The sequence below is a fragment of the Mustela lutreola genome, chromosome 2, assembly GCF_030435805.1.
Source record: "Mustela lutreola isolate mMusLut2 chromosome 2, mMusLut2.pri, whole genome shotgun sequence".
NCBI classification, from domain to species: Eukaryota; Metazoa; Chordata; class Mammalia; order Carnivora; family Mustelidae; genus Mustela; species Mustela lutreola.
This window is the reverse complement of record NC_081291.1, coordinates 105,398,139-105,425,533: the sequence shown is the minus strand read 5'-3', so window position 1 is coordinate 105,425,533 and position 27,395 is coordinate 105,398,139. Positions and strand designations below refer to the sequence as shown.

The 27,395-nt window shown below is 33.9% G+C and overlaps 1 protein-coding gene across 7 annotated transcripts in view; it reads left to right on the top strand.

Annotated features, from left to right (window-relative positions):
- The window catches only part of ZNF148 (zinc finger protein 148), a 119,080-nt gene that overhangs the window by 30,471 nt on the left and 61,214 nt on the right, over positions 1–27,395 (top strand). The window contains exons 2-5 of one of the 7 annotated variants that reach the window (XM_059162943.1): positions 961–1,115; positions 9,031–9,166; positions 10,333–10,533; positions 18,970–19,318. The exons of 1 other annotated variant lie outside the window; for it this stretch is intronic. In XM_059162943.1, coding sequence (XP_059018926.1) covers positions 18,986–19,318 — 333 coding nt within the window. In that variant the 5' untranslated portion in view covers positions 961–1,115; positions 9,031–9,166; positions 10,333–10,533; positions 18,970–18,985. The remainder of the gene's footprint in view (positions 1–960; positions 1,116–9,030; positions 9,167–10,332; positions 10,534–18,969; positions 19,319–27,395) is intronic. 5 more of the 7 variants (XM_059162940.1, XM_059162942.1, XM_059162944.1 and 2 more) reach the window with 5 other exon arrangements.

The following is a 27,395-nucleotide window of genomic DNA, read 5'->3' as shown; positions in this document are numbered from 1 at the left end:
TTTTTTTTTTTAAGATTTTTAATATTTATTTACTTATTTAGAGAACTTGAGTGAGGAGGGGCAGAGTGAAATGGAGAGAGATTCAAGGAGACTCCATGATGAGTGTGGAGCCCAGTGCAGGGCTCGATCCCACCACCCTGAGATTATGACCTGAGCCAAAATCAAGAATTGAATCCTTAACTGACTGAGCCACCCAGCAGCCTGTGATTGTTCTATAATAAATTGCTTCAACTTCAGTTATAGCCCTTATCACATTATGTTATTATTACAGACCTTATTTGTTATGTGTGTACTTGCCATCTTTGCTAAATTATTAACCCCTATGGGCAGAGGCCATGGTATTTTATGCATGTCTTAGGAATCTTAGGTAGCATGTTGTATATGCATATCACGTGGTCAGAATGTTGACTTACTTAATGACAAAAATGTTGGCTTAATGAATCAGCCCACCTGCACACATGCGTGTGTATGTGTGTGTCAATACTGCCAGTCTTTCAAAACTGAATAATGAAGGACAATAGCTAATGGTCCCTGTAAAATATTTCATTTATTTTCTTTCTGTACTATAGTTATTAAAATTGGTAATGGTAGAAAATCACCTTAATTATTAAATAAGTGTGAGGGTTCATACTATGTAAAATTAGAAGTCCATATTTACATCATAGTATGGATCTAGTAACATCCGGCTATCTTTGGTTAAAGACAAATATCTTGATTTGACAACAAAGTGTAATACTCCTGCCTTACAACACGTTTTTTAGTCTTAATTTCACTGTTTACATCTGCACAAGTGGTATTATGAGGAAATATTTAGCCAGCAAAATCTTAAATCAGAGGAATTGCTAAGAAGGAGTATTCACTAACTCCTGATGTGAGGAAGTGAAGCAGGAAAAGAGGAAGATCATAACTGACCTTTAGGTGGTTGTCCAAGTAACTTGATACCTCTTTTTATACTTACAGGGTCTTAGTTTCCACCTTGGTAGGTTCTTTTCTTCTCATTTTTGGGGGAGAGAAGTGGGAGAGGAGGAGGAAAGATAGAGACTTGGAAGGAAAAGTGAAATTGGTAGATCATGCTCCATGAATTGAGGGTTCCAGAGACAGAGTCTTTGTGACAGGTGAGTTAGAGGAAATTCTGTGTTTCCATGGTAGAGGAAAGGTTGTGATGGAAATGATATTCCAAAATTTCTGTTTACAGATTTAGACCTTGAGGTTATATTATTCTGTGCATGCGAGTGTGCCTGTGTGTGTGTGTGGGGGGGGTGCATGTTTCCTTTTCCTTCTTGCGTTACTGTTTTATTTTTTGTTTCATTCTTTTAACATGTCTAGTTATATTCTTTGATGTGTGAGAGCCTTAATTTAGAGCTTTCAATAAAAAGTGATGCAAGAAGATGAGTAGGCTTTTTGTGAAAATGTTTTCAACAGAATATTAACATTTTGAAAACATTTGTCCAGCCTGTAGATTTTACCATATTCTGTGATGGCATATGTAATAATGTCTTGATTGTGAAGTAAATATACCCAATCAACTTTGAAAAAGACTCATAATATAATACTAAAATATATAATTTGAAGGCATTTTTATTTCCTGTATATAGACTTTGCTGTGCTTTTTCTGTTCAGCGTTCCAGTATTCCTATAGCTTTAAAAATTCTAAAAGTTGAACACAGCTATGTGTTCTTCACATAGACTAGTGAATAGCAGTGTAGTGCAAGTACAGTGTTGCTCTATTTGTTTATAATAGTGTCTAACAGTAGTATAGTTTTATGGAAAATACATATTATTAAAAAATTGTCTACATAATTGAGAAGGTAACATATATGCTCTTCTGAATTCTTTGGAACAAAACTCTGAGGCACGCAATCAAGAGCTTAGCAGTTTAAAATAGAGTTTTTAGTTTGTAACTATTTTAGCAACAAAGCTACTGACTGGCTGAGGGACTAGAAAGTGCTGTAGTGTTTGTGATGCCTTGATAAAATTATATAAACAGAACTTTGAATTAATATATTGGTTATTTTCTAAAGATTTAAAGTTACTTGTTTCGTTTTTCATTTATAGCTATTTATGATATTTATTGAGCCCTAAAAATGTGTGAGGGCAGCTATATAAATGCTTTATTATTTCTGAATAAAAATTATATTTGGCTTATTCTTTGTTCCTAATAAAATTTCAGCTTTCATTCTTCATTAACTCCATTTCATATGCCAGAAAAAAAAACACTACAGTTACATAAATTGTATGTTTCTAATATCAATGCAATATCAACACAGGGTATTAACTTTCCATATTAGTCTCTGTTAAAAGATTTAGTATAGTATAACATTTAAAAATATGTATAGTCTATTTTAGTATTATTAAATACCTTTGCCTTGAAAATTTTAAATAAATAATGTTTTTGTATTTTTAAAAAGTATATTAATGTAGTTGGACTTTTGAGCGGAGGGAAATGTTACTTTGGGGTTTCATCAGGAAATGATATTCTTTAAATGATGGAGAGAATCAACATAAGATTTTAATGAAACACATATTGTGTTTATTTTTTATTTTTTAAAAGATTTTATTTTAGAGAGAGAAAGAGCATGCATAAGTGGGGAGGAGGGGCAAAGGAAGAGGAGAGGGAGAATCTCAGGCAGAGTTCCTGCTGAGTGCAGAGCCTGCTGCAAGTCTCAGTCCCATAACCCCGAGGTCATGACCTCAGTCAAAATCAAGATTCAGATGCTTAAACCATTGAGCCACTAAGCTGCCCCTACTTTCTTTGTTTAAGTTATTTAAGAAAATTCTGGGTTATTGCCAAGATTTTAAAGAAATCTTAATCCTCGACTAGAAATTAAATTAGAAGAAATCCATTTCGGGTCTCCTCATTTCCTTGGGATAGCATTTACTACTAATTTTATTTAATCCAACAGTTTCTACCAGGAAGAGAATGTTGTTAGATTTGGCATATTTAGATACCACTATTTTACTTGAATTTAAGAACATGTCTAATCCTGGTTCTTCTGAGTGATAACCTGTATTTTTATACTCTTATAAGGTAGAGGGGAGGAATTGGGAGCTTGGAAATTGAGCCAAGTAGTCTAGTGGGATGGACATTTGTTTGACATATTTTATAGGTACTCCAGCATTGTTTTACTCAGTCTTTAATTTTTACCTGTGATAGATGTCCGTGCGTTTGGTATGAACTGCACTGATAAACTAATCACAACTGTTGGATTGGACTTTGTATCTATTGGATGATCCCTTTTCCTTTTATACCCACTTAAATATAAGCATGAATTATTATGTATGTATATATGGTATTGCTATCTAGAGATAATGAATAAATACATTGAAAGAGTTAAAGTTATTAGTTTTATAGGATGTGGATCATTATTTTTTCTCACTTACCTGTATTACTTGTATGTCTCTTTTAGGCCCCAGTTCCCTTATTTTAGGAAGATAGATGATTTTCTCCTTTCTTTTTGGCTTAAGTTAGTACATATGTTAGGCCTATGCTTTTATCCTTCAAACTAGTGAAAGAAAATTAAATATTTAACAGTTTTCAGGATATTTACATATCTGTCAATGGCACATAGTCTGGTGTCAATTGTTAATGATCATAGAAATTCTAAAGTTTTTCATAAATTTTGTTTTGAAAATTCTTTAAAAATGAAGATGTGAAAATAATATAGTGGCCATATTTTAAGATTTCTTCTTTTTCCATATTTTCTGATAATTGTCATGTTCAGCATTTCTTATTCCTTATCCAGGTTTATTACAAGAGTATATACACTTAGGCAGTAGAGAATGTTATAAGGTTAAAAAAAAAGAAAAGGTTCTCTCCATTCCTATTTGTGATTAACATTTGTGTGTATGTGTGTATTCTGTCAGACATTTTCTATATATATGCAGACTTTTATAAGTATACCTGTATTTACATATTTTTTACACAAATGAGGTCACACCATACATATTATTCAGCAACATGTCTTTTTGTTGTTAACTTCTTTATTTTTGCATATCATTCCTTCTCATTTCATTCTGTTTAGTATTCCAATATTTGGATATACCATAATTATATTAACTACTAACTTATTTATGTATATTTACATTTTTAGTTTTTTTGCTATAATAAGTGGTAATATGGTGAATAATCTTGGGTATATCTTTGCATGTATTTTAAAATATTTCTGCAGTATGAGGGGCTCTTGGGTGGGTTAGTCGGGTAATCGTCTGACTGGTTGATTCTGGCTCGGGTCATGATCTCAGGGTCATGAGATCAAACCCTGTATCAGGCTCCACATGTGGAGTCTGCTCAAGAGTCTCTCCCTCTCACTCTGCCCTTCCCCCGCCAATTCCTGTGTGTGCATGAGCTCTCTCTCAAAAACAAAACAAAACAAAACAAATCTGCAGTATAAATTCCTAAGGGGAAAATTGCTTGGCCTGAGTGTGTACATTTGATAATTAAGTAGATGAATTGCCTAACTGAAAGATATCCCGGTATCGGTAGTCTAGGATAATGGGAGTCCCTATCTCTGTGACAACACTAGCGAGTGTCAAAATTTTAATATTTGTCAGTATTTTGTTGTTTAGTATTGCTTTCCAAAATTTCATTATGAGTGAGCCTGAGCATTTTCCCATCATTGTTGGCCATACATATTTTTTCAGTGATCTCTTTGGTCATATGCTGAGCCCGTACCCATTATTTTCACGGAATTTTTTTTTTCTTATCCTTAGATTTTGTTTTTGCCTTTATAGAAGTTTTAATTTTTTAGGATTGAATTTAGTGATCTTTTCTTTTATGGCTGGTGGTGGAGGGTTTCTGTGTAAAGTTTAAAAGCTCTTCATCCTTCGTTATAGGACTCACTTTTTTCTCTCTGTTGTCATGTCTCTGAATGACATGAATCCCTGGTTTGTCATAGTTTGACATTATTTTCTTCCTTAGTAACCCATAAAATAGCTGTGTATCTTAAGATTGGTAGTTTTAGATTTGGTGAACTATGGTACTTGAGAAAGAATTATACAGGTTTTCTATTACTTTTTTTGGTTTAAATTGCTGAAAATCTTGATGTATGTTGAATATATTTGGTATAAACAAGAGATATAGAGTTCTAGCTTTAGTTTTTTTTTCCAGCTGGCTTGCTGATTGTCCCCATTCCAGTTATTGAATGGTGCATTTCTTTTTTATGTATTTGAAATGCCACATTTATCATATACTGAATTTCCGTGTTTTTGAAGGGCACCTGTCTGAAATAATTTCTGTTCAGTTCGTCTACTTGCCTCTTTGTATACTGAGAGTGTTAAGAGAATTCAGTAATGGAACTGGTTATATAATTAATATAACACAAAGAATTTTTTATACAAACAGTAGGGCTTAGAATAGAATATTATGGAAGAAAAAGTATACATTGACAATAACAATTAAAAATATAAAATGCCTGGGAGCGAGCTACTTGAAGAAAATTTTGAAACTCTACTGAGGGATAAAGAAAATTTGAATCAATTCAGATTTTTAGTAGGAAGCTGTGATACAAAGCTGTCATTTCACTGTAAAAATCAAATTGATTTTTATTGATTTAATATTTTATGATATTGCTGAACGTATTTCTTGTGACCTTGCTGAATGTGCTTTATTAGTTTTCTTCCCGCCTTAGTTTGTTGAGAGTTTTTATTATGAATAGGTGTTGAATTTTGTCAGATGCTTTTTTCTGCGTGTCTTGAGACAACCATGTGATTTTTGTCCTGTATTCTCATAATATAGTGTATTATCTTATTTGATTTTCAGATGTTAAACCATCTTTGCGTTCATGGGATATATCCTACTTGGTCATGGTGTATAGGCCTTTTTATATGTTGCTAGATTCAGTTGGCTGATATTTTGTAAGGATTTTTGTATCTAATTTTATAATTGTAGACACTGCTGAGTAGTTTTTATGTGATATCTTTGAATTTGGTTTCAGGATAACTCTGGCTTCATGGATTGAGTTGCAGAATGTACCGTCGTCTTCTGTTTTGTGAAGGAGATTGTGAAGGATTGGTATTTCTTCTTTAAATATTTGATGAAATTCATTAGTGAAGCCATTTAGGCCTGTTCTTTCCTTTGTGAGAAATTTAAAAATACTAATTCAGTTTCTTTATTTGTTATATTCAGATTTTTCCGTTTCTGCTATATAGTCTTTTTAGGAATTTGTCCATTTTATAAAAGTTGTGTAATTTCTTGGCTTAAATTTGTTAAAATATTCCTTCCTTTATAATTCTTCAAACTTTTTTGAGGTATAATTAACATAATTTTTATTAGTTTCAATTGCAAAACTCTTCATTTTTGTGGGGTCTGTGTTACTATCCCCTCACTCATTCCTGGTTTTTGGCAATTTCTCTTTTTTCTCTCTGTTCTTAGTTTGCCTAGAAGTTTGTTAATTTTGTTGATCTTTTTAAAAGAATCAAGTTTTTCTCTAATTTTGTTTTGTATTTCATTAATTTCTGCTCTGATTTTATTCCCCTTGTCTGCTTACTTTAGGGTTTGTTCTTTTTCTATTTTGTTAAGTGGAGGCTTTTGTTACTGATTTGAGAACCATTTTTTCCCCCAAATATATAAAGATACAAGCTTCCTTCTAAGTACTGTTTTAGCTGTATTTATGTTCTTTATTTATTATTATTATTTTTTTCAAATATTTTATTTATTTGACAGAGAGACAGCAAGAGAGGGAAAGCAGGCAGGGGCAGTGGGAGAGGGAGAAGCAGGATTCCCACTGAGCAGGGAGCCCAGTGTGGGACTTGATTCCCAGGACCTTGGGATCATGACCTGAGCCACAGGCAGGTGCCTAATGGCCAAGCCCCCCATATGCCCCCATGCTTATGTTCTTTAAAGATCTTGAGAGAAGAAATGAGAAAAATATATTTATAGAGTCCTTTAACCCACATATTTTTTATTTCTGGTGCTCTTCTTTTTTCTTGTGTATTTGAATCTGTTGTCTTTTCCTGAAAGCTGAAAGCCTTTAGTATTTCTTGTTACGCAGGTTTGCTAGCAAAAAAATCTCTAAGCCTTTTTTTTTCTGAGATAACTCTTTATTATGCCTTCATTCTTGGAGGATAATTCTTTTGCCTTCTTGATTGACAGGTCCTATCTTTCAGCACTTTAAATATGTCATTCCACTGTTTTCTGGTCTCTGTTGTTTCTGATTGAAAGTCAGCTGTTAATCCTGTTGGTTCCCTGCACATGCTGAGTGATTTTTATCTTTGTGCTTGCATTATTTTCTCTTTGTGTTGCTTTCACCAGTTTGACTGTTAATGTGTCTAAGTGTGGGCCTTTTTGTATTTATTCTACTTGAGAGTCATTGAACTCCTTAAACTGTAGATTTGATTTCTTTTTAACTAAAATAAAATATGGGAAGTTTTGGCAAGTATTTTATTAAAAAAATTTTTCCCCCTGCCCTTTCTATACTATCCTTCTGGGACTCCAGAAGTGTTAATAAATTAGCCTCCAAGGCTCTGTTCAATTTTCAACTTATTTTCTCTCTGTTCTTTAGATTGGATAATTTCAGTAGATAGTCTTTAAGGTCATAGGTTTTCCTGCCATTTTAAATCTGTCATTGAGACCTTCTAGTAAATATTCTGTTTTAGTTACTGTGCTCTTCAATTGCAGAGTTTCCACTGTGCTTCTTTTATGTAATTTCTGTATACATTTATTGAGAATCTCTTATTGATTATTTTCATAACTAAAAAATTTAAATATGTGTTCTTTTTATATATCTGTAATAAACATTTTAAAATCTTGTTTGCTTAAACCAACATCTGGGGATACTCTAGGAACTGTAGTGACTGTTATTTTTTGTTATATTTCATTTTTTTATAATCTTATAATTTATTGTTGCAAACTAGGCCTTTATTTTAGGGAAGGAGATAGGGAGAGAGAGCACAAGTAGGAGGAGGAGCAGAGGGAGAGGGACAACCAGACTCTGCTCTAAGCATGGAGTCCAATGTGGGTCTTGATCCCATGACCTTGAGATCATGACCTGAGCTGAAATCAAGAGTCAGTGCTTAACCCGCTGAGCCACCCAGAGGCCCCAGGAATCTAATATTTTTAATGACTTATGGTAGGAAATTCCATAAACTCTTGAGTCTGTTGCTATGCTCAGAAATACTGTCAGACAGTTTGATTGTCTATAGCTAGTGTTCTTCATTTTTATTTTTATTTTTATTTTTTTTGGGGGGGGGTATGGCATACTGTCTTCCTGTGATTAATGGTTGATTGTACTCATCTTACTGTCAGCTTTTCCTGTCAAAGGTGACCTGGCTGATTATGTTTCTATATCTAAGTATTTAATAGGATTTTACAACTGTAATTGTTTCTATTGTGAATAAATACATATTCTCTACATGACTAGTTCTGTTATTTGTAAGGCCTGGTATTGTTTTTGCTTCCCTCTTCAGTTCATATACATGCAAAGTAGATATGAATAGTACTGTTAAGTGGTTTTGTAATCTTTACTTTCTCTTTTCTAGCTTTTTAGGTCTGTAACCCTCTGAATTTCCCTAAGCATCACATATCTCTAAAGCTGTAGACTCCAGATTAGGCAAATTATTCTTTTTAAACAATTTTTTAAAAAGATTTATTTGTTTAATTTTGAGAGAGTGAGTGAGCATGGGTGTGTGCATGAGTGGTGGGAGAGGTAGAGAAGCAAACTCCTCACTGAGGGTGGAGCCTGATGCAGGGATTAATCCCAGGACCCCAAGATCATGACCTGAGCTGAAATCAAGAATTGGCCACTTATCCGACTGAGTAGCCCTGGCATCCCTAGGCAAATTATTTTTTTAAGACCAAGGTTATTTCGCAGTTACTACTTACCACTATTTTATCTTCCTAATTTCAAACTTAAGAGCAAGTCATTGTACCAGTCATTCAGGCATGGTTTCCTATTTACAAAGAATGATCACTTCATTATTCATACCAGTTTTTCCATGTTGTATTTGTACAGTATTTTTTCCCTTCATAAGTAATGTATTTTGTTGTGTGTTTTTCTATTTCTTTCTTTCTTTCTTTCTTTTTTTTTTTTGTAGGACTTGGATGGCATAAGTGATTAAGGTGGTGTTGAGGGTCTCTGAAGCTTATGAAAGGTAGAAACTCAACCATGATTTCTTTTTCAACTCTACAGCATTTCCTTCCTTGAAGTCTTCATTTTTACCTTAGTCTCAGGTAATGTCAATGCTTGTTTTTCATAATCATGAATAAATTAATTTTTTCAAATATGAAACCATTTTTGGGTGATAGAATTTCATGTTGATTTTTGTACCATATATTATGTTTTGATGTTTATATCTGTTAGAAACTTGGGATTTTAATCTTTCTCTTGAGAAAATTGTTAAGAGACAATTGAGGAGTAATGATATCATTTTAGATTTTAAGTTTAGTTTAATGCAGAAAAATATGTGTAGCTTATTATGTAACTTAAGTGAAATTTAAGTGGGAAGATGTTTTCTCTTTTAACCCTTTTTTCAGCAGGGTATTGTATTTTTCATTCATTTGCCATTAACACATACAAACCCATGTTAAATTTTTCAGAATTTTCGGGGAAACTCTGTTTTCATACATTGGAAAACTAGTTAAACCTATTATCAAACTCAGTAGTGTTTAGCATATAATTTATAAAACACGAAAAAACATACCAGTTACTGTACATTTGTACATACTGTATGTTTGCCTAATCATTTATATTAGAAATACTAGTTAAAATATAGACTTGGCCACGGTGACAGAGGCTTTAAAGGTAGAAATACATTTATTTAAGAAGTCCATGTAAACAATTTTGAGATTTTATAGAGGCTCTAGAATCACCATGACCTGGATGTCTTTGTCTTGCTCTTCTTAATACGTAGCATCTCTGTGGTGGTCCCAGATGGTTACCATTATGTCTGTCAACAGGAAGGAAGGAAGGATATTTTCCTTCCCTTTAAGAGGAGTTTTATATACCATTTCTATTTATATTCCAGTGGTTATAACAGTATCACATGACCACAGTCAGCTGTATAAAGAAGGCTGAGAAATGAATCTTACCTAAGTAGCCATGTGTCTCACTTTTTTATTATTAGGCAAGAAGGAGAGAAGAGATTGGTTGCAGGGAAGAAGGGGGAATTTTTTTTGTGTTATATTATGGTTTCTTTCAGATTCACTTTTCATTAACTAGTGTGGATTAACATTAAAATATAATTTTTATTATCTAAATATTAACTCTTGACCTGGGACATACTTTGGAAATTGTGTTTACTTGCATTCCGAGACAGTTGAAGTTTTGTGACTAGTCATCATGCCTTTTTTTTTTTTTGACTAAACACTGCTAGTCTTTTTTTTTTTTTTTTTTTAAGATTTTATTTATTTGACAGACAGAGATCACAAGAAGGCAGAGAGGCAGGCAGAGAAAGGAGGAAGCAGGCTCCCTGCTGAGCAGAGAGCCCGATGTGGGGCTCGATCCCAGGATCCTGGGATCATGACCTGAGCTGAAGGCAGAGGCTTTAATCCACTGAGCCACCCAGGCACCCGCTAGTCTTGATATCAGATGAAATAAGGTATTAAAAGTTAAAATCGCCTTGAGATAATTCCTAATTTTTTTTTTTTCACTGCCATTATGGTGAAATGATTTGTCTGTTATTTTACACTCTAAAACAAGGGCATTGGGGTCTTGGATAGAAGGATCTTTTCAGTTACACATAGAGCTAAATGATCTGTAACTAGCTCCTTCTAATTCTAACGAGTCTGTTACTCAAAATGTTTAACTAAGATCAGAACAACTTATCCTCAGAGACATTATACACTTCAAATAATTCTTTTTAGATGAAAAATACGTCATCATACATTGTATTTTATGTTTCTTGTCCTGTTGTAAATATTGTATTTGGAAACAAGTACCAAATATTATATATTATAGAATTTATTAAAGTGTTGGAAACCAGGTATCAATTTTCCACATTATTTTATGTCAACATATTTTAACCTTGGTACCCTTTTTAAAAGACTTGTGGTAACAGTTTTGATAAATTTATGTACTTACATAGAGCATTTATAGTAGTCCTGTTGACTTAAGTTTATTCCTGAATAGGGTAAGACATTATAGTAGTGTTTTTGGTATTGAAGGTGTAAATACATCCTTAGTTCATACTTAAGAAACAGGGTTTGTATTATTAAAATGAGAGCATTTATCTAAGTTTAAAAACTGTTGATATTAATAGCACTTTGCTGTTTTGAAATAAGTTTTGGTTACTATGTAGCACATTAAAAATAACTTAGGTCTTTAATGTTCCTAGTGTACAGGGAAGTTTGTTTTAAGAAGTGTTTTTGATACTCCTTTTATTATACAAAACTATAGAAAATTCATAGTTTCTTAACAGAATAAGTGTTCTTAACATTAGTGTTTGAATTGTTGATAATTGGCATAAGATGTGATGGATGAAACAACTAGATCCAGCAGAATGTAGGGTTCTGTTTTGTTTGGACCTTTTTTTAATTCCCCTTCCTCATTTTCAAGATAATTTTACAGCTATTTCTTAACAGTATGAGTTGCGAAAAATTCGATGTTTTAATATTTTAAAATATCACTATTTTCTTGTTGTTACATTGTTTTAGAAGACTTCGGTGATAAGTATTTGGAATACAGAATATGTTTAGATTCTGCTTTATTTGACAGGGGATGCAAGCATATAGAAATGCCTGTTAATTTTGACTTATAAATATTTACAAATTATTTTTCTGTGGTTAAGAAAGGGTCAGATTTTCCTTTGCTTGTTATATTATATACAATGACGGATCTTAGCTTATATTTTCTCTTATTTAATGTCTTTGTTTCTAGCACTGATCAGAAAGACCATTTTGTCCAGTTGCCATTATTATAAATGATGCTTCTGTTAGAATGTTTTGAACTAGTAGTTATTTAAAAATCATCAAGGAGTGTAGTTTACAAGATATACTTTATAGATGCAAAATGGTAGTTATACAGAGGTGTATCTGAAGGGGTTTTTGAATGTAGAATATGCCTAGACAAGAAGTAGACTTTGTTTTTAAATTAGAGATGAAGCATTTTTTTGCATAGATAAAACTATTCTTTTGAAAGATGAAAGAGAATAGGAAACTTCTTAAGAATGACCAGTGGCAAATTGTTAATCCATATTGATCTTGGTTTGCTTTGTCTGACTGGTTGGTCTTGAGGCTGACTGATACTTGTGTTTTCAGTGCTGGTATTTTTTAAGCTGTAATTTCTCACTAACTCATACATAGTTGGAAATGTTACTATCCGAATTAATATAACCAGCATCCTCCAGATAGCAAGGAGTTTGCTTTGGGTCAGAAATAATTTGTAAAACGTAGCTTTTCTGTTTCAGAATAGGTTCCTTTGAGTACTCTTCTTCTGCCTTTAAGTGAGGTTTATAGGTTGAATGGGTTCTGGTACAAGGCAGGGTATTGTTGATTTGGGAGAATATTTTGAGTTGGAAATTATACTTTTTATAGAAAAGAATGATGTTTAATTCCCAAGCTTGCCTACTATAATCTGTTTTGACTCATAATGTTGGAAGCTCTACATTGTTCAATAAAAGTTGGTGGAAAATAATATACAACCAAACTATCAACAGAAAAGCAGTATCTTTAAATGAGAAATATTTTTTTCATGTTTGAATGCAAGATTTAATTAATGGTGATAAAGTGGCAGGTGAATATTTGTGTACGTTCTGAGGGGGAGCTAGGTGCTTCCAAAAATTTTAGAGGATTATGGCAGAAGTCTTCCAAATCTGTTTTCACCTTAAAATGTACAACCCTCTTTTCTTGGAATCAGGTGTTCTTTAGAACCTCTCCTATATTTATCAGCCATACTTAGGATTATTTTGTTTGATTTCGAAGTGAAAATGGTTAGGTAAAAGAGAAAGGGAGTTTCTTGAAGTAGCTTGGTAAAAGTTTGAAGCCTGCTTCCCCCCTCTCTCTGCCTGCCACTCTGCCTACTTGCGATCTTGCTGTCAAACAAGTAAAAATCTTAAAAAGAAAAAAAATGGTAAGATTAAGATGGTATATGTAAGCCTATGCAAAAAAGAATGACAGTGAGTGGTAGTGGGAAAATAGCAAATGTAGGAAGTGTCCATTTGCCTTCCAAAGGCAAAAATGAGATTTTGTGTCACAAAGTTCTCCTGTGATATCATGTGGTGGGAATAGTCAGCTAAGGAGACTTGGATTGCTTTACCAAGCCAAGCAGTGGTGATGCAGTAGCCTCAGAGTAGGTGAGTGAGAAGAGGAGGAGTTTTGTGAGTTCTGAATGTGTTCATGTCCCTTTTCAAGGGGGAAGGTTAGTATCCTAAGGCAAAAAGTGCACTAAATCTGCTAAGCCCCTTTTGAAATGCCAGTGTACCTCCTGGCTATGACTTGGTGTAAACCCCAGTTTATCTGTTAAATGGGGATATACTTTTATTGTCTTGAGTGTTACTATACGTGTTAAGTGATATAACATATATAAATGTACCCAGCACAGTGTCTTATAGCTAGCAGATCTTCAGCTTATATTAGTTGTCCTTCCTCTCTAGGTAATGATAATCTCTGAACTTTATAATGCAGACCCAAACCTATTAATAAATTCAGAAAGGACTTTTCCTTATTAATTGCATAGAGGTCCCTTAAAAAAAATAAGTAGTGCCTTGCAGAGTTGATTAAAAATGAGTAGTAGTGGCTAGCTTGTCCATATGTTATGCTTCTGTTAACTTGTCTTCTAAAAGCAAGCCCAAACAGTCCCCTCAGCTTAGAAGTAATTATCGCAAATGCTTTTATTAAAAGCCCATGTGTTTAATTCCTTATTGAAAACCCTGACTCAAAGCTTATTTACTCCATTTCATCTTATAAATCTATAAAGCTTACTTTTTAATTGCTTGCACACAGTTGATTAGAAGCATTAAATTAGAAGGTAGTGACAAGGAGAGTCAGCTGTCCCTTCTGGAAGACAGGAGAAAGTGATGGCTAATAATTTATGTTCTCTTTGAGTAGAGCATTGCCGTTAGGCTTTAATGACTAGGGGCTACCTAATTGGCCACAATTTGAATTATTTTTACACAGCTGAACCAAACATTTTTCATTAGGAGAGGATGGTAAGGAGTGTGGGGGAGACAAATCATTGAATGGAGCAGGAAACTGTATTGTGGTGCCCTAAATGTCCCTGTTGCTGTACCTGTCAGCTTTTTTGACACACAGAGAGAGAGGGAGAGAAAGAGAGAGAGAGATGGAGATGAGGGAAGAATAAAACTTGGAAGGGAGAAAGAATGTAGTTTGAAGTAATCTGCTAAAGGGAGATTTAGGAGAAATTGGCCCGAGGTAGGCTGGCCTCTTCCTCTTCTCCTCTCTTTCGCTATGTTCTAGTTTTTAGTGATCTCTGTTCTGGATAACTCTGAACTTCAGAAGAAAGGGCTATCCCTTTAGCTGAATTAGCCCTATGACATCATTGTCCATCTTGTCTTGGCTCTAAACAGCTGTGCCGTTTTATACTCTTTGTCAGCTGCCCATGGTCCCTTACAAAAGAATTTGTCATCACAACGAACTCAGGGTGACTGGCTGCTTATTACTCCACCTAGCCCTTCTTCTCCCTGGTTGGACAGAGGCTCCTGGGAACATAAATTGTTTCTTTTTTTCTTCCAGAGCAGGCTTTCATGTAAGTGACATGATTTAAAGGAAACATTATTTCTTTCTTCCTTTCTGCTGTGTAATACCCCAACACCTACATTTCCATTAATTGTATAGATGTTTGGGTCAAAAAGCATTAGTTGACTTTTTGACATTTTAGCATTTAATGTTCACTTTTTAACATGGATTGATTATATCAGTTTCCTTTCTTTACTCCTGACTGATCCTCCTTGGAAATAACTGAAGTTCAAGAAGCAAAGTAGTCTGTGTTAACTTGTGTGCATAGGACCTTTTGTTGTATTTGGGCTGTTGAATGTGCAGTGAAGCACATGAGAGCTTTGACTGAGACCATGCAGGAGTTAGAAGGGGGAAAGTTAAAGAGAGTTTCAGAGGCAATAGAAAATGGACTTATCATTTTTCTTGTAGCTTTGTCCTTTTTTCTTTTACTCTATGCTTGGTGAAATTAACTTTATTGTTTGAGAACCTTACCTAATTTCCTGTTCAGCGTACTCTGCCCATTTACTAGTTGAGATGTATGGTAGAAGTAGGGTTCAATTTATATGTCTATGTGTCTTCTTCTTGCTTGTTTTCACCTAATATATCTCAGAGAACTTTTCACCTGTTACAGACAGCAGCCTCATTCCTTTTAATGACTGCATGTGTTCCCATTGTATGGTTGAATCATAATTAATTGAACAAGTCTTCTTTCAGTTGATGCTTAGGTTGTTTCCAGTCTTTTCCCACTGAAGGGTTGCACCAGACATCCTTGTACATATATCTTCAATTAATTTTGATGAATTACTTTATATGATTATGTATATTCTTAGCAGTAAGGTTGCTGGGTCAAGGGGGCATACAGTTTTCATTTTGATATTTCCAAGGCTTGCTTTAAACCCTTGTCAGAGCAGCATTCATTGATACTGAAATCTGTATCTTAGTATTTTCTGGTGTTTCAGGGAAGTTGTCTCAAAACAGTTTCTCAGCTAGCCAGTAACTCAAAATATATGGCTTAATTTGGGGGTCACAGGAATAAGAAATCATACGTAAAAAAGGAAGAGAGATTCCTTTTTCTGTGTTTGTGGCCTGATTTCAAGCAGATTTTGGAAGAGGTCATATTTGTCTTTTATTTGGTCTTTGCCACTTCCTTTTCCATTTGCTCTCTCTATATTGGGTGTGGTATCTTTCTTGTCCAAGTTCCTCACACTGGCACTTAATGTAAGCCTACCTTTTTTCCCAAATAGTCTCTGTCCCCAAAGTACTTCGACTTCCTCAGTACTTATGTTTTAGCCTCATGTTAGGGATAAGGTTAGTAAAAAATTATATTTTAATGTTTATTTTCATATGTACATTTTATGTTAACAGTATTTTAGGGGTATAGTTTTAAATAGTATGCATATATTAGGATATGCTCAATTTTAAAAAAGTGATGAGGTGCATGATCATAAAAAGTGGAGTTGGGGACCGTTGCTTTAGGGAAGTGTAGACCCTGTGTCAGGTTAACAAGTCAGCTTCAACTTTGGCACTTTTTCTTTAAAGTTATAAGTTCTGTCCTAGGTCAGTTTCTTTAAGTTGACCTTTTAATGACTTCTTCTTCTACATCTCCCATATTCTTTAAAAGCTCCTCTGTTTTTTGTATTTTGTTTTTAATAACAATGTGACAGTAGCAGCTGTAGCAGCAGTGAAGAATTGCAATAAAGGGTGGCTTTGTATATACATAATTCCCTTCTAAATTAGGGACTTTCCACATTCTTTAAGGAAACAGTAAATAGCTTAGAAGAGTGTAATTGATTTGGTATGAACCTCCAAAGAAATGGCCAGAATAAGCAAATTTTAGCCCTGTAGGACTTCAAGTTTCACCTTCTTATGGGATAGTTTATTTTCTGAGAAACGTGATAAGTAGAATATTAGAAGAGGACAGTTACTTGGAGTTTTCTTTAAAATCTTTGTCCTATAGATTTTTTTAAAGGATTTAAAATATTTGAGAGCAGGGGAGCCAAGCATGACTGGGAGGCGGGATTGTGGGGGGCGGGCAGAGGGAGAAGCAGACTCTTCTGAGCAGGGACCAGGATGTGGAGTTTCATCCAAGTTTGCTACTTAAAGATTGTGAAAAGTAAAATCAGATTCTGGGTCCTTTGTTTTATGTATCCTAGACTGATAATACTGGTACCAGGGAAGATAAGTTTAGTAAGTAAGAATTATATTTTTTGTGTTTTTTTAACTTTGCTGTTTATGTGGGTTTTTTTTTTTTTTTTGAGCTGTTCATTTAAGTACTAGTTTTTCAGTAAATGATAACCTTAGTAAATGAAAGTGTATTTAAATTTCAGTAGTGTGTTTGAATGTACCTGATCATTTTTTTTTTTTTTTTTTTTTTTACCTCTGAAAGCTATGATCAGGGTACTAACCATTATCTACCTGATTGATTTGGGAAAGAGGTAACCAAACTGAAACATAGTTAATGCATTTACTACTAGTGGACCCTTCCCTTTGGGTAGGATATGTATGTTAACTTTACACAGTCTGACAGTAGAAAGTGATTTTGAAAAACAAACTTTGTACCAGTGCTTTCAGCCTCTTTGAGATGAAATTTCTTTGGATTTCATGATTGTTATGTTAGATCCTACAGTAACACAGTTGAATTTGAATTTACAACAACCAAAGTTAGAGTGGCAGATGTAATATTGCCTGTTTTTTTTCTAAATAATGGAGTAAATAAGGTAATGTAATTATTTGATTGTGTGTAGTTCTTATGACCTATTAAATTTACTCATGTGCTTTATTTAAGATGATATTAGTAACAAGTTTCACTTTTATTTCATTTTAATGAATTTAAAAAGTGTAAAAAATAAAATTTTATTATAGTAAGTTTTCAAATTAGAGATAAATACAAATATAGAAAAAACTTATGACAGTTTCACCACCCAGTGATAATGTTAATATTGTTAGCATTTTAGAAATCTCTACATTCAAACACACACACATTTCCTTTAGTATATTGGGATATTCTCTTACATTTTCAAATATATTTCAAGAATACATATTTTTTAAGATTTTATTTGTCAGAGAGAGAGCAGAAGCACAAAGAGCTGCAGGCAGAGTAGGCAGAGGGAGAATCAGGCTCCCGCTGAGCGAGGAGCCTGTGTTGGACTCCATCCCAAGACTCCAGGATCATGACCTGAGCAAAAGGCAGACGTTTAACCAGCTGAGCCCACCAAAGCGTCCCTTTCAAGAGTATTTTTATTGTATACATGTTTTTTGAGCTTCAGCAGATGTATTGAAGTATAATAACTGACAGAAGCATGCACATACTACAGATGTACAACTTGAAGATTTTACAAACGAAGTACACCTGTGCAGTCAGCATTCAACTCAAGAAAAAATATTGCTGGCACCTAGACCTCTCCCATTTCCTACCTACTATCAGCAGCAACCCTCACAGGGTAGCCATTATTCTGATTTTATTTTTAAGAATAACTGTGAGATATAATTTATATATGCTAAAATCCACCCATTTTCAGTGTTCAGTTCAGGGATTTTTAATAAATTTACTGATTCGTAAGGCCATCACTATAGTTTAAAACATATGTATGAATATATTTTAACCAGTTTCATTTTGTTGAATGCATAGTTATTTCCATTTTTTTTGCTAATTAAATAATCCTGTAGTGACTTTTCCTGTATTAACTTTTTATGCATTTTCTTTCATTGGGATAGGTTTCTTAAAGTATAATCACCAGTTTGAAGAAGGTGTACATTTTTATGGCTTTTGATAAATAGTACTATATTACCTTTGAAAATAATTGAGCTAACTTATTTTCTTACCGTTAGGAAATGAATGTGTTTTTTTTTTTTTTTTTCATCTACCTCAACATGGGACTTTTTTTTTTTTTTTTTAAAGAATCACACCAATTTGGTGGATGAAATCTGGTAGCTCTGTTTAATGCTCATTTCTTTGATTACTGCTATAAGTGACTTTTATTTTATATATATAGTGATTTGCCTAATAGTGGTTTGTCTATTTATTTATTAATGAATGCACTTTTTTATTTTTTAAGACACTTTAATATGTTAAATGATATGAATCCTTTGTTATAAATACTTCCCCCAGTTTGCTTTATGTCATATTAATTTTTCATAATGAAATAGATTAAGATTTTATGCCATATTGTAAAAAATGAAAATGTGTATTCTACTCTACTAGCCTTTGGAAACTTATCTTGGTAATTTTAAAATTGGAGATGATAATGAATTACATGAATAAAATTTTTCTGTTAAAGTGTGTACCTTTCATAATTGAAATTTAAAAAGTATCAAGTAGACATATAAAACTAATTTATTATGCTTTGTTGCCAAACTTATTCTAGGCAGTTATACTTAAGCATGAACATTGACGACAAACTGGAAGGATTATTTCTTAAATGTGGCGGCATAGACGAAATGCAGTCTTCCAGGGCAATGGTTGTAATGGGTGGAGTGTCTGGCCAGTCTACCGTGTCTGGGGAACTGCAGGAGTCGGTACTTCAAGACCGGAGTATGCCTCACCAGGAGATCCTTGCTGCAGATGAAGTGTTACAAGAAAGTGAAATGAGACAACAGGATATGATATCACATGATGAACTCATGGTCCATGAGGAGACAGTAAAAAATGACGAAGAACAGATGGAAACACATGAAAGACTTCCTCAAGGACTACAGTATGCACTTAATGTCCCTGTAAGTAATTCCTTTATAAGATTAATATAACTTATAGTTAGAAATATAATTAATTTTGTGTTCAGTAGTACTTCAAGTCATTGAGGAAATTTCAGAAAATACTTAAAGGCTTAATAGCTCAAATGGATGTTCTTGAATAGGTATGCTAAATGTTGACAGAAATCACATTTGAAAAAGCAAAGTTAAGTTTTTGTATTATATACATTTTAGAAACTTAATCTTTTTCCAGGATAAAGTTTCTCTATCAAGACTACTGTATATTACATTTTAAGTGCTTAAATTTTAAAGATTTTGTTTTAACTTCTGGATTTCCTTGAAGAGGAGAAAGATTGAATCTTAAGCATAACTAGGAAAAGATCAGACACTTGAGGGTTTTTTCCCTTCAAATTCTGTAAGTTGACAATTCCTGGTGTGTCTGTTTTTTTTTCATTACCTTTTTAAAAGGTAAATGAGCTTTTTAGTTTTTGAGCTTTTTTAGTTATATGAGCTTTATTAGTTTTTCCTGTTTATCTTAGATGTCAAATATTCTTTTGTAGGCACCCATAATGACTTTTTTGCCATCTTGTGTGTGTGTATGTTTTTTTTTTTACCTGATAACCAGCAAAATCATAACCAAAATGTAATCTTCAGTTCTTTTTGTAATATTAAACCTGAATTTCTTTCATTATATCTAATATACTGTTCTTTTACTTTTCCTTCAGAACCTTCATATATCCTGCGTACAGTATTCCCTTCAGGCATACCCCCTTTCTGTTTTTTATTTTATTTATTCATGTGACAGACAGAGATCACAAGTAGGCAGAGAGGCAGTCACAGAGAGGAAGAAGCAGGTTCCCTGCTGAGCAGAGAGCCTGATGTGGGGCTCAATCCCAGTACCCTGAGATCATGACTTGAGCCGAAGGCAGAGGCTTCAACCCACTGAGCCACCCAGGCACCCCTAGATTTACTATTTCAATAGCTAAAGCCCCCTTCCTGTTTTTTTTTTTTTTTTTTTTTTTTTTTTAAGATTTTATTTATTTGTCAGAGAGAGGGAGAGAGAACAAGCATAGGCAGACAGAATGGCAGGCCGGGACAGAGGGAGAAGCAGGCTCCCTGCCGAGCAAGGAGCCTGATGTGGGACTCAGTCCCAGGACGCTGGGATCATGACCTAAGCTGAAGGTGCTGCTCAACCAACTGAGCCACCCAGGCGTCCCCTTTCTGTTAATCTAGATAGTGGTTCAACATTCTCAGCCTTCCCCTTCTGTTTAGTCCAGGCTGAGTTCCTGCAATAGGGACAGTTACTTATCCAGTGTCTATCTCTCTCATAAATTGTAGGCTCTATGAGAGGATGAATTTTTTTCTTATGTTCCATTGTATCCCGGGTGTTGGCACGTTGTGTGAATGAGTGAATAACACTTATAGTTGTGTTCTAATACATGTGCTCACCAACTTTTTCCTAGCCCATTGTAGTAACCTTTTCTTTTTTAGCCTGTTCATGTGATGGATTATATTAATTGATTTTTGAGTGGGGAACCACCCTTACATACCTGTAATACATCCCACTCAGTTGTGGTATGTAATTCTCATTATATATTGTTGGATTCAATTTGCTAATAAGTTGTTGAGGACTTTTGTATTTATGGTTATGATACATATTGGTCTAGTTTTCTTGTAATACCTTCATATCTGATTTTGATATTAGAGTAGTCCTGGCCTCATAGAATGATCTAGGAGTATCCCTCTGCTTCTAACTTCGGGAAGAGAGTATAGAGAATTGGTATAATTTCTTACATAAATGTATGATAGAATTCACCAGTGAGTGCATATGGCCTGGTACTTTATTTTTTGGAAAGTTACTACTTACTGACTTAATTTCTTTAACAGATGTAGACCTCTTCAGATTGTTTATTTCTTTTGTGTGAGTTTTTGCAGATTGTGTCTTTTAAGGAATTAGTTCCATTTCATCTCGATTATCACATTTATGGGCCTAGAGTTGTTCATAATATTCCTTTGTTATCCTTTTAATATCCATTGTTGCTCAGCAGATCTCTAGAGCTGTTTCATCTTTCAAAACTAAATCTCTATATCCTTGGGGTAATAATACATTATATGTTAATTAAAAAAAAATCAAACTGAATCTCTATACCTATTAGACAAGAGTTCCCTATTTTTCTCCAGACCCCAATAGAAGCTTGCTGATTTTATTGCTAGTTTAAGAGACAGCTTTTTCATTTTCTTTTCTTTTCTTTTCTTTTAAATGATTTTATTTTTATTTATTTGAGAGAGAGACAGATAGTGATGGAGATAGTGAGAGAGAACGCAAGCAGGGAGGAGAGGGAGAAGCAGGCTCCCGCCAAGCAGGGAGCCCTACACAGAGCTCCATCCCAGGATCCTGGGGTCACCACTGGAGCGGAAGACAGATGCTTAGCCAACTGAGCCACCCAGGCTCCCCCAGCTTTTAGTTTTCTCTGTTGATTTCTAGTTTTAAATTTCACTGATTTCTGCTCTAATTTTTATGATTTCTTCTGTTACTTTGGATTTATTTGCTTTTGTTTTCTAGTTTTCTAAGGGGGAAGATGATTGATTTTAGATCTTTTCTAATAAATGCATTTGATGCTATAAATTTCCCTCTAGGCACTGCTATTACTGCATCTCATGAATTTTGATAAATTATAGTTTTATTTTCATTTAATTCAGTATATCTTTTAATTTCTCAGATTTCTTCTTTGATCCACATGTTGTTTAGAAGTGTGTTGTTTAATCTCCAAGTGTTTGGGGATTTTGCAGCTATTTTTCTGTTAATTAATTTCCAGAATAATTCTGTTGTGGTCTGAAAGCATATATTGTATAACTTCTGTTCTCTCAAATTTGTTAAGGTGTGTTTTATGGCTCTGAAAGTGGTCTGTGACTGCTCCATGTGAGCTTGAGATTATGTGTTTTCTTGTTGAGGATAAAGTGGGTGGTCTGTATTGCATTAGCCTTTTTTAATAGGATTGACTGTCCTGTAAATGGTAGATTGACTTGTCCAATCTATATTTCATATAGTTTCCATAGTGATCTTTCTGAATGGAATTTATATTTCTCACTCCCCTGGGAAAACTTCAGAGGTTCCCATTGCTAAACAGCTAAAATATAGCTTATTGCAGAGGCAGAAAGAGCCCGCATAATCGTAATCACATCTTTTCTAGCAACCCTTTAGACAGTAGTTCAGTAGCTTCTCTCATCCGTTTATACTTAAGCATATCAAATTACTTTAGTTGCCTGGCTCCACTATGATTTTTTCTATTATTACTTCTGTATATGTTGTATACACTTGTATTATTCTTTGGCAATCTGTTTGTTTTTACTTCTCTGCTGAAAAGATTCCTCTTGTTTGATTTTCATTTTGAAAACTAACATTTTGCATCTCTTTGCTTACAAGACTATAAGGTCCCTTTTCCGTATCCTGCCTTTTACTTTTGTGTTCTCAATTCCTGGGCTATAGTAGGCAGTCAGATATTTTTTGAGTGAAAAAAAAAAGTTTATGCATGTGGATGGGTTTGTGTGTGTATATTTTTTTTAATTGAAGAGACGTTTAAGGTGAATGCTTTTAGATGCCAAGTTTAAAGTTCAAACTGCATAGACTTGTATAACCTGCAGCCCATTAAGATACAGAATATTTCTGTCATCCTAGAAGGTTTCCCTGTGTTTCTTCCTGATCAGTCCCCTTGAGAACTTTATGTAGATAGAATCATATATAACTCTTGTGTCTGGCCTCTTTTGTTCAGCACAGTGTTTTTGGTTTATCTTTGTTGGTTGAGTGTATCCATAAGTAGTTCATTCCTTTTTATTGTTGATTAGTATTCTGTTGTGTTATTGTCCTAAAATCTGTTCATTCATTTCCCCTTTTACAGTCATTTTATCTCTAGTTTTCAGCTTTTATGGATAAACTTGCTATGATATGAGCATTTTTGTACAAGTCTATTTTCACTTCTTTGGGGTACTTCTTGATATAATTAAGCCATTTCTAAATTAAGCCATTAGATTGAGCTAGAGTCTATCTTTTATCAATAATACATTGTCTTTTTTTTTTTTTAAGATTTTATTTATTAATTTATTAGAGACACAGCAGAGAGGGAACATAAGCAGGAGGAATGGGAGAGGGAGAAGCAGGCTTTCTGCTGAGCAGAGAGCCCAACATGGGCCTCGATCCCAGAACCATGGGATCATGACCTGAGCCAAAGGCAAACACTTAACGACTAAGCTGTCCAGGCGCTGCAGTATTTCACTGTCTTGACTGCTGAATCTTGTATAGTAAATCTTGAAGTCAGGTAGTATGGTCTTTCAATTTTGTTATTTTTCTGGCAAGACTGTTGTGACCATTTAAGGTTGTTTGTATTTTCACATAAAATATAGACTTAGCCTTTCAGTTCCTATAAAACTGGGTTTTGGGGGGATTATATTGATTCTACATATTTACTTGATAAAAATCAACATCTAAACAATAGTGGCTTCCAATCCATGAACATGGTATATTGCTATGTTTGTGTAGGTTTTCTGTAATTTATCTTAGCCTTATTCTTTTCAGTGTAGTTATTGGAAATATTTTGTTAAATTTATTCCTAAGTATTTCATGTTTTGGATGCAATTGTAAATGGGATTTTGAAAAATTTCAATGTTTAATTGTTCATGACTAGTATATAGAAATGTAGTTGATTCTTTTTATATTGACAATGTATCCTGTGACTGTTATATGTATATATAAGTTCTAGTAGTTATTTTGTTGATTGCTTAAATTTATTCACAGTCATATTGTCTGATCATATTATTCATGCATTTTACATTTTCCTGCAGTGTTTATCTCCCCTTGCTCCCACACCCCCACTCCTCCCAGTATATATCTCTTCTTTTTCTTGTCTTACTGTATTGACTGGGGCCTTCAGTACAGTGATGAATAGAGGTGGTAAGAGTAGATATCTTTTCCTTTTTCCTGATCTTTAGGGGACTGCATTTAGTTTTTCACCTTTAAGAATTATTTTAGCTGTAGATTTTTTAATGGATGATCTTTATTACATTGAAGAAATTTTCTTTCTAGTTTGCTGAAACTTTCTAAAATAAATAAATTTGTAACTCCAAGTGCTTTTTTTTGTTTGTTTTCAAATGCTTTTTATATGTCTGTTACGTGATCATGATTTTTTCTTATTATCTTAATAGGGTGAATGATATTGATTGATTTTCAAGTATTAGACCATTCTTGTTTTCCTGGGATAAATTGCTCTTGGTCATGATGTGTCATCCTTTTTATACATTGCTAGATTCAGTTTTACTAACTTTTTAAAATAATTTTTAAGTGTACATTTATGAGAGATACAAGTATTCTTGCAGTATCTTTGTTTTAGGTGTGCTGGTCTCATAGATGGGTTAGGAAGTATTTCCTACTGCATTTTCTAAAAGAGTTTGTGTAAGATATGTCCATCTCTACTTTACATATTTGATAGGCTTCTCTACTAAAGCCAATCTGGGACTGAGTTTTCTTTGGAGGAGTTTTAAATTCCAAGTTCAATTTTTAGGACATATTTAAGGTTTCTCAGATTTAAAAAAATTTTTTCCTGTATCCATTTTGATAAGTTGTACTTTTCAAGGAATTTGTCCATTTCTTCTTGTTTAATTGAACAGAATTTTTCATAATTTTAAAATTTCTTTTATTGTCTAAAGATCTATAATGATTTTTTCCTTCTTATTCCTCATAGTGGTAGTTTGTCCTTTTCTTGATTAGTCTGGATAGGGGCTTATCAATTTTATTGTTCTCTTCAAAGGTTTTGGTTTTATTGATTTTTACTATTGTACATTTCAGCTTTAACATTTCCTTATTTCCTTCCTTCTGCCTACTTTGTTTTTAATTTGCTCTACTTTTTTCAGCTTTTAAAGTGGGAGGCTAGATGACCGTTTTAAGCCATTCTTCTTTTTTTTTTTTTTTAAGATTTTATTTATTTATTTGACAGAGATCACAAGTGGTCAGAGAGACAGGCAGAGAGAGAGGGGGAAGCAGGCTCCCCACTGAGCAGAGAGCCCGATGCGGGGCTTGATCCCAGGACCCTGAGATCATGACCTGAGCTGAAGGCAGAGGCTTAACCCACTGAACCATCCAGGCACCCCCATTCTTCATTTTTTATATAAGCATTTGGAGCTATAAACTTCTTTTAACTTCCTTGGTGATTTCATTTTGACCCATGAGTTAATTAGAAGTTTTTTTGCTTAACTTTGCTTGCTTTGAAACTAATGTTTCAAAGTTTTCCAGGTATTTTTTTGTCATTGATGTTTAATTATTGTGGTCAGAGAATGTTCAGTGTATGATTTCAGTCTTTTAAAATTCATTGAGACTTGTTTTAGGGCTTGATTAGTCTGGATAGAGATCTGGATGTATGGTTAGTTGGTCAAGGTTTTATACTCTTGGCTGTGTATTTTGAAACTTATTGGGTAGGTTATTTTATAAATATCAATTAGTTCAAGTTAGCCTACTTATGATCTTTGACACTTTTTTTTTTTTGAAAGTTTTTATTTTAATTCCAGTTAGTTAATTAACATAGTTAATCTTAGTTTTGGTTATACAGTATAGTGATCCAACAATTCATACATCACCTAGTGCTCATCAAAGTGCACTCCTAAATCCCCATCATTGATTTAACCCATTCTTCCATCCCTCTGCCCTCAGGTAACCATCTGTTTCTTGATTTGTCTCTCTCTCTCTCTCTTCCCCGCCCCCCACCCCGCCTTTTCTCATTTGTTTTGTTTCTTTAATTCCACATATGAGTGAAATCATATGGTGTTTCTTTCTCTGAGTTATTTTGCTTAGCATTATACTCTTCAGAATCATCGATGTTATTGCAGATAGCAAGATTTCATTCTTTTTTGTGGTTGAATCATATTTCATCATGTATGTATACTATATCTTCTTTATCCATTCATCAGTTGATAGACACTTGGGCTGCTTCCATATATTGGCTGTTGTAAATAATGCTGCAACAAACATAGGGGGGGCGTATATCCCTTTGAATTAGTGCTTCTATATTCTTCAGTATTGTGATTGCGGGATCATAGGATAATTCTATTTTCAACTTTTTGAGGACCCTCCATATTGTTTTCCACAGTGGCTGTATCAGTTTGCATTCCCACCACTAGTTCATGAATGTTCCCTTTTCTCCACATCCTTGCCAACACCTGTTGTTTCTTGTGTTGTTGGTTTTAGCCATTCTGATAGGTATGAGGTGATAATATACTGTAGTTTTGATTTGCATTTCCCTCGTAAGTGATGCTGACTGTCTTTTCTTATGTCTTTTGGACATCTGTATGTCTTTGGAGAAATGTCTGTTCATGTCTTCTTATTTTTTGATTGGATTATTTGTTTTTTGGTTATTGAGTTTTATGAGTTCTTTATATATTTTGGAATGGTCTTCAACATTTATATCCTGTACTGATCTACCTATCTTCTAACAGTTAAAGTTTACTTGTAAAAAGATCCAGTTGAAAACTACATATTGCATCAATTGACACATCTCTTTAGTCTGCGTTAGTTCCTCACTTTAAAGTTTTATGATCCTAATAATTGAAGGTTAATAGACCATTTTTTTTTTTAAAGAATGTTTCTCAGTTTATGTTTATCTGATTTTCCCTCTTAATGATACTTAAGTTACTATCTTTGGGAGGGGTTATCACAAATAGTGATGCTATGTCTTCTCTCTGCATTGCATTCTAATAGGTGGTAAATGATTTTTATTTGCCCCATTCTGATGGTTCACTCTGATAAGTTGATTAAGGTGATGGCTGGTAGATTTTGTCACTGTAATCTTATTCCTCGTCACACTTTTTAATTTATTTGTTTATTTGTATCAGTATGAGTTTAGGAGTTTTATTAACTGGGTTAAAGTCTATTACTATGATTGTTTTAATGCTTGATTTAAGATTTGGCCAATTGGATCCTCTTCAAGCTGACTTCTCTGTTCTTTTGACATGTCCCATCAGTCTTCTTAGTACATGCTTGCCTTCTGTTACAAGATGTTTTAGGCCTGTCTTGTGTATGTTTTCTGCTGCCTCACCCCTGAAATCAGCCATTTCTCTAAGG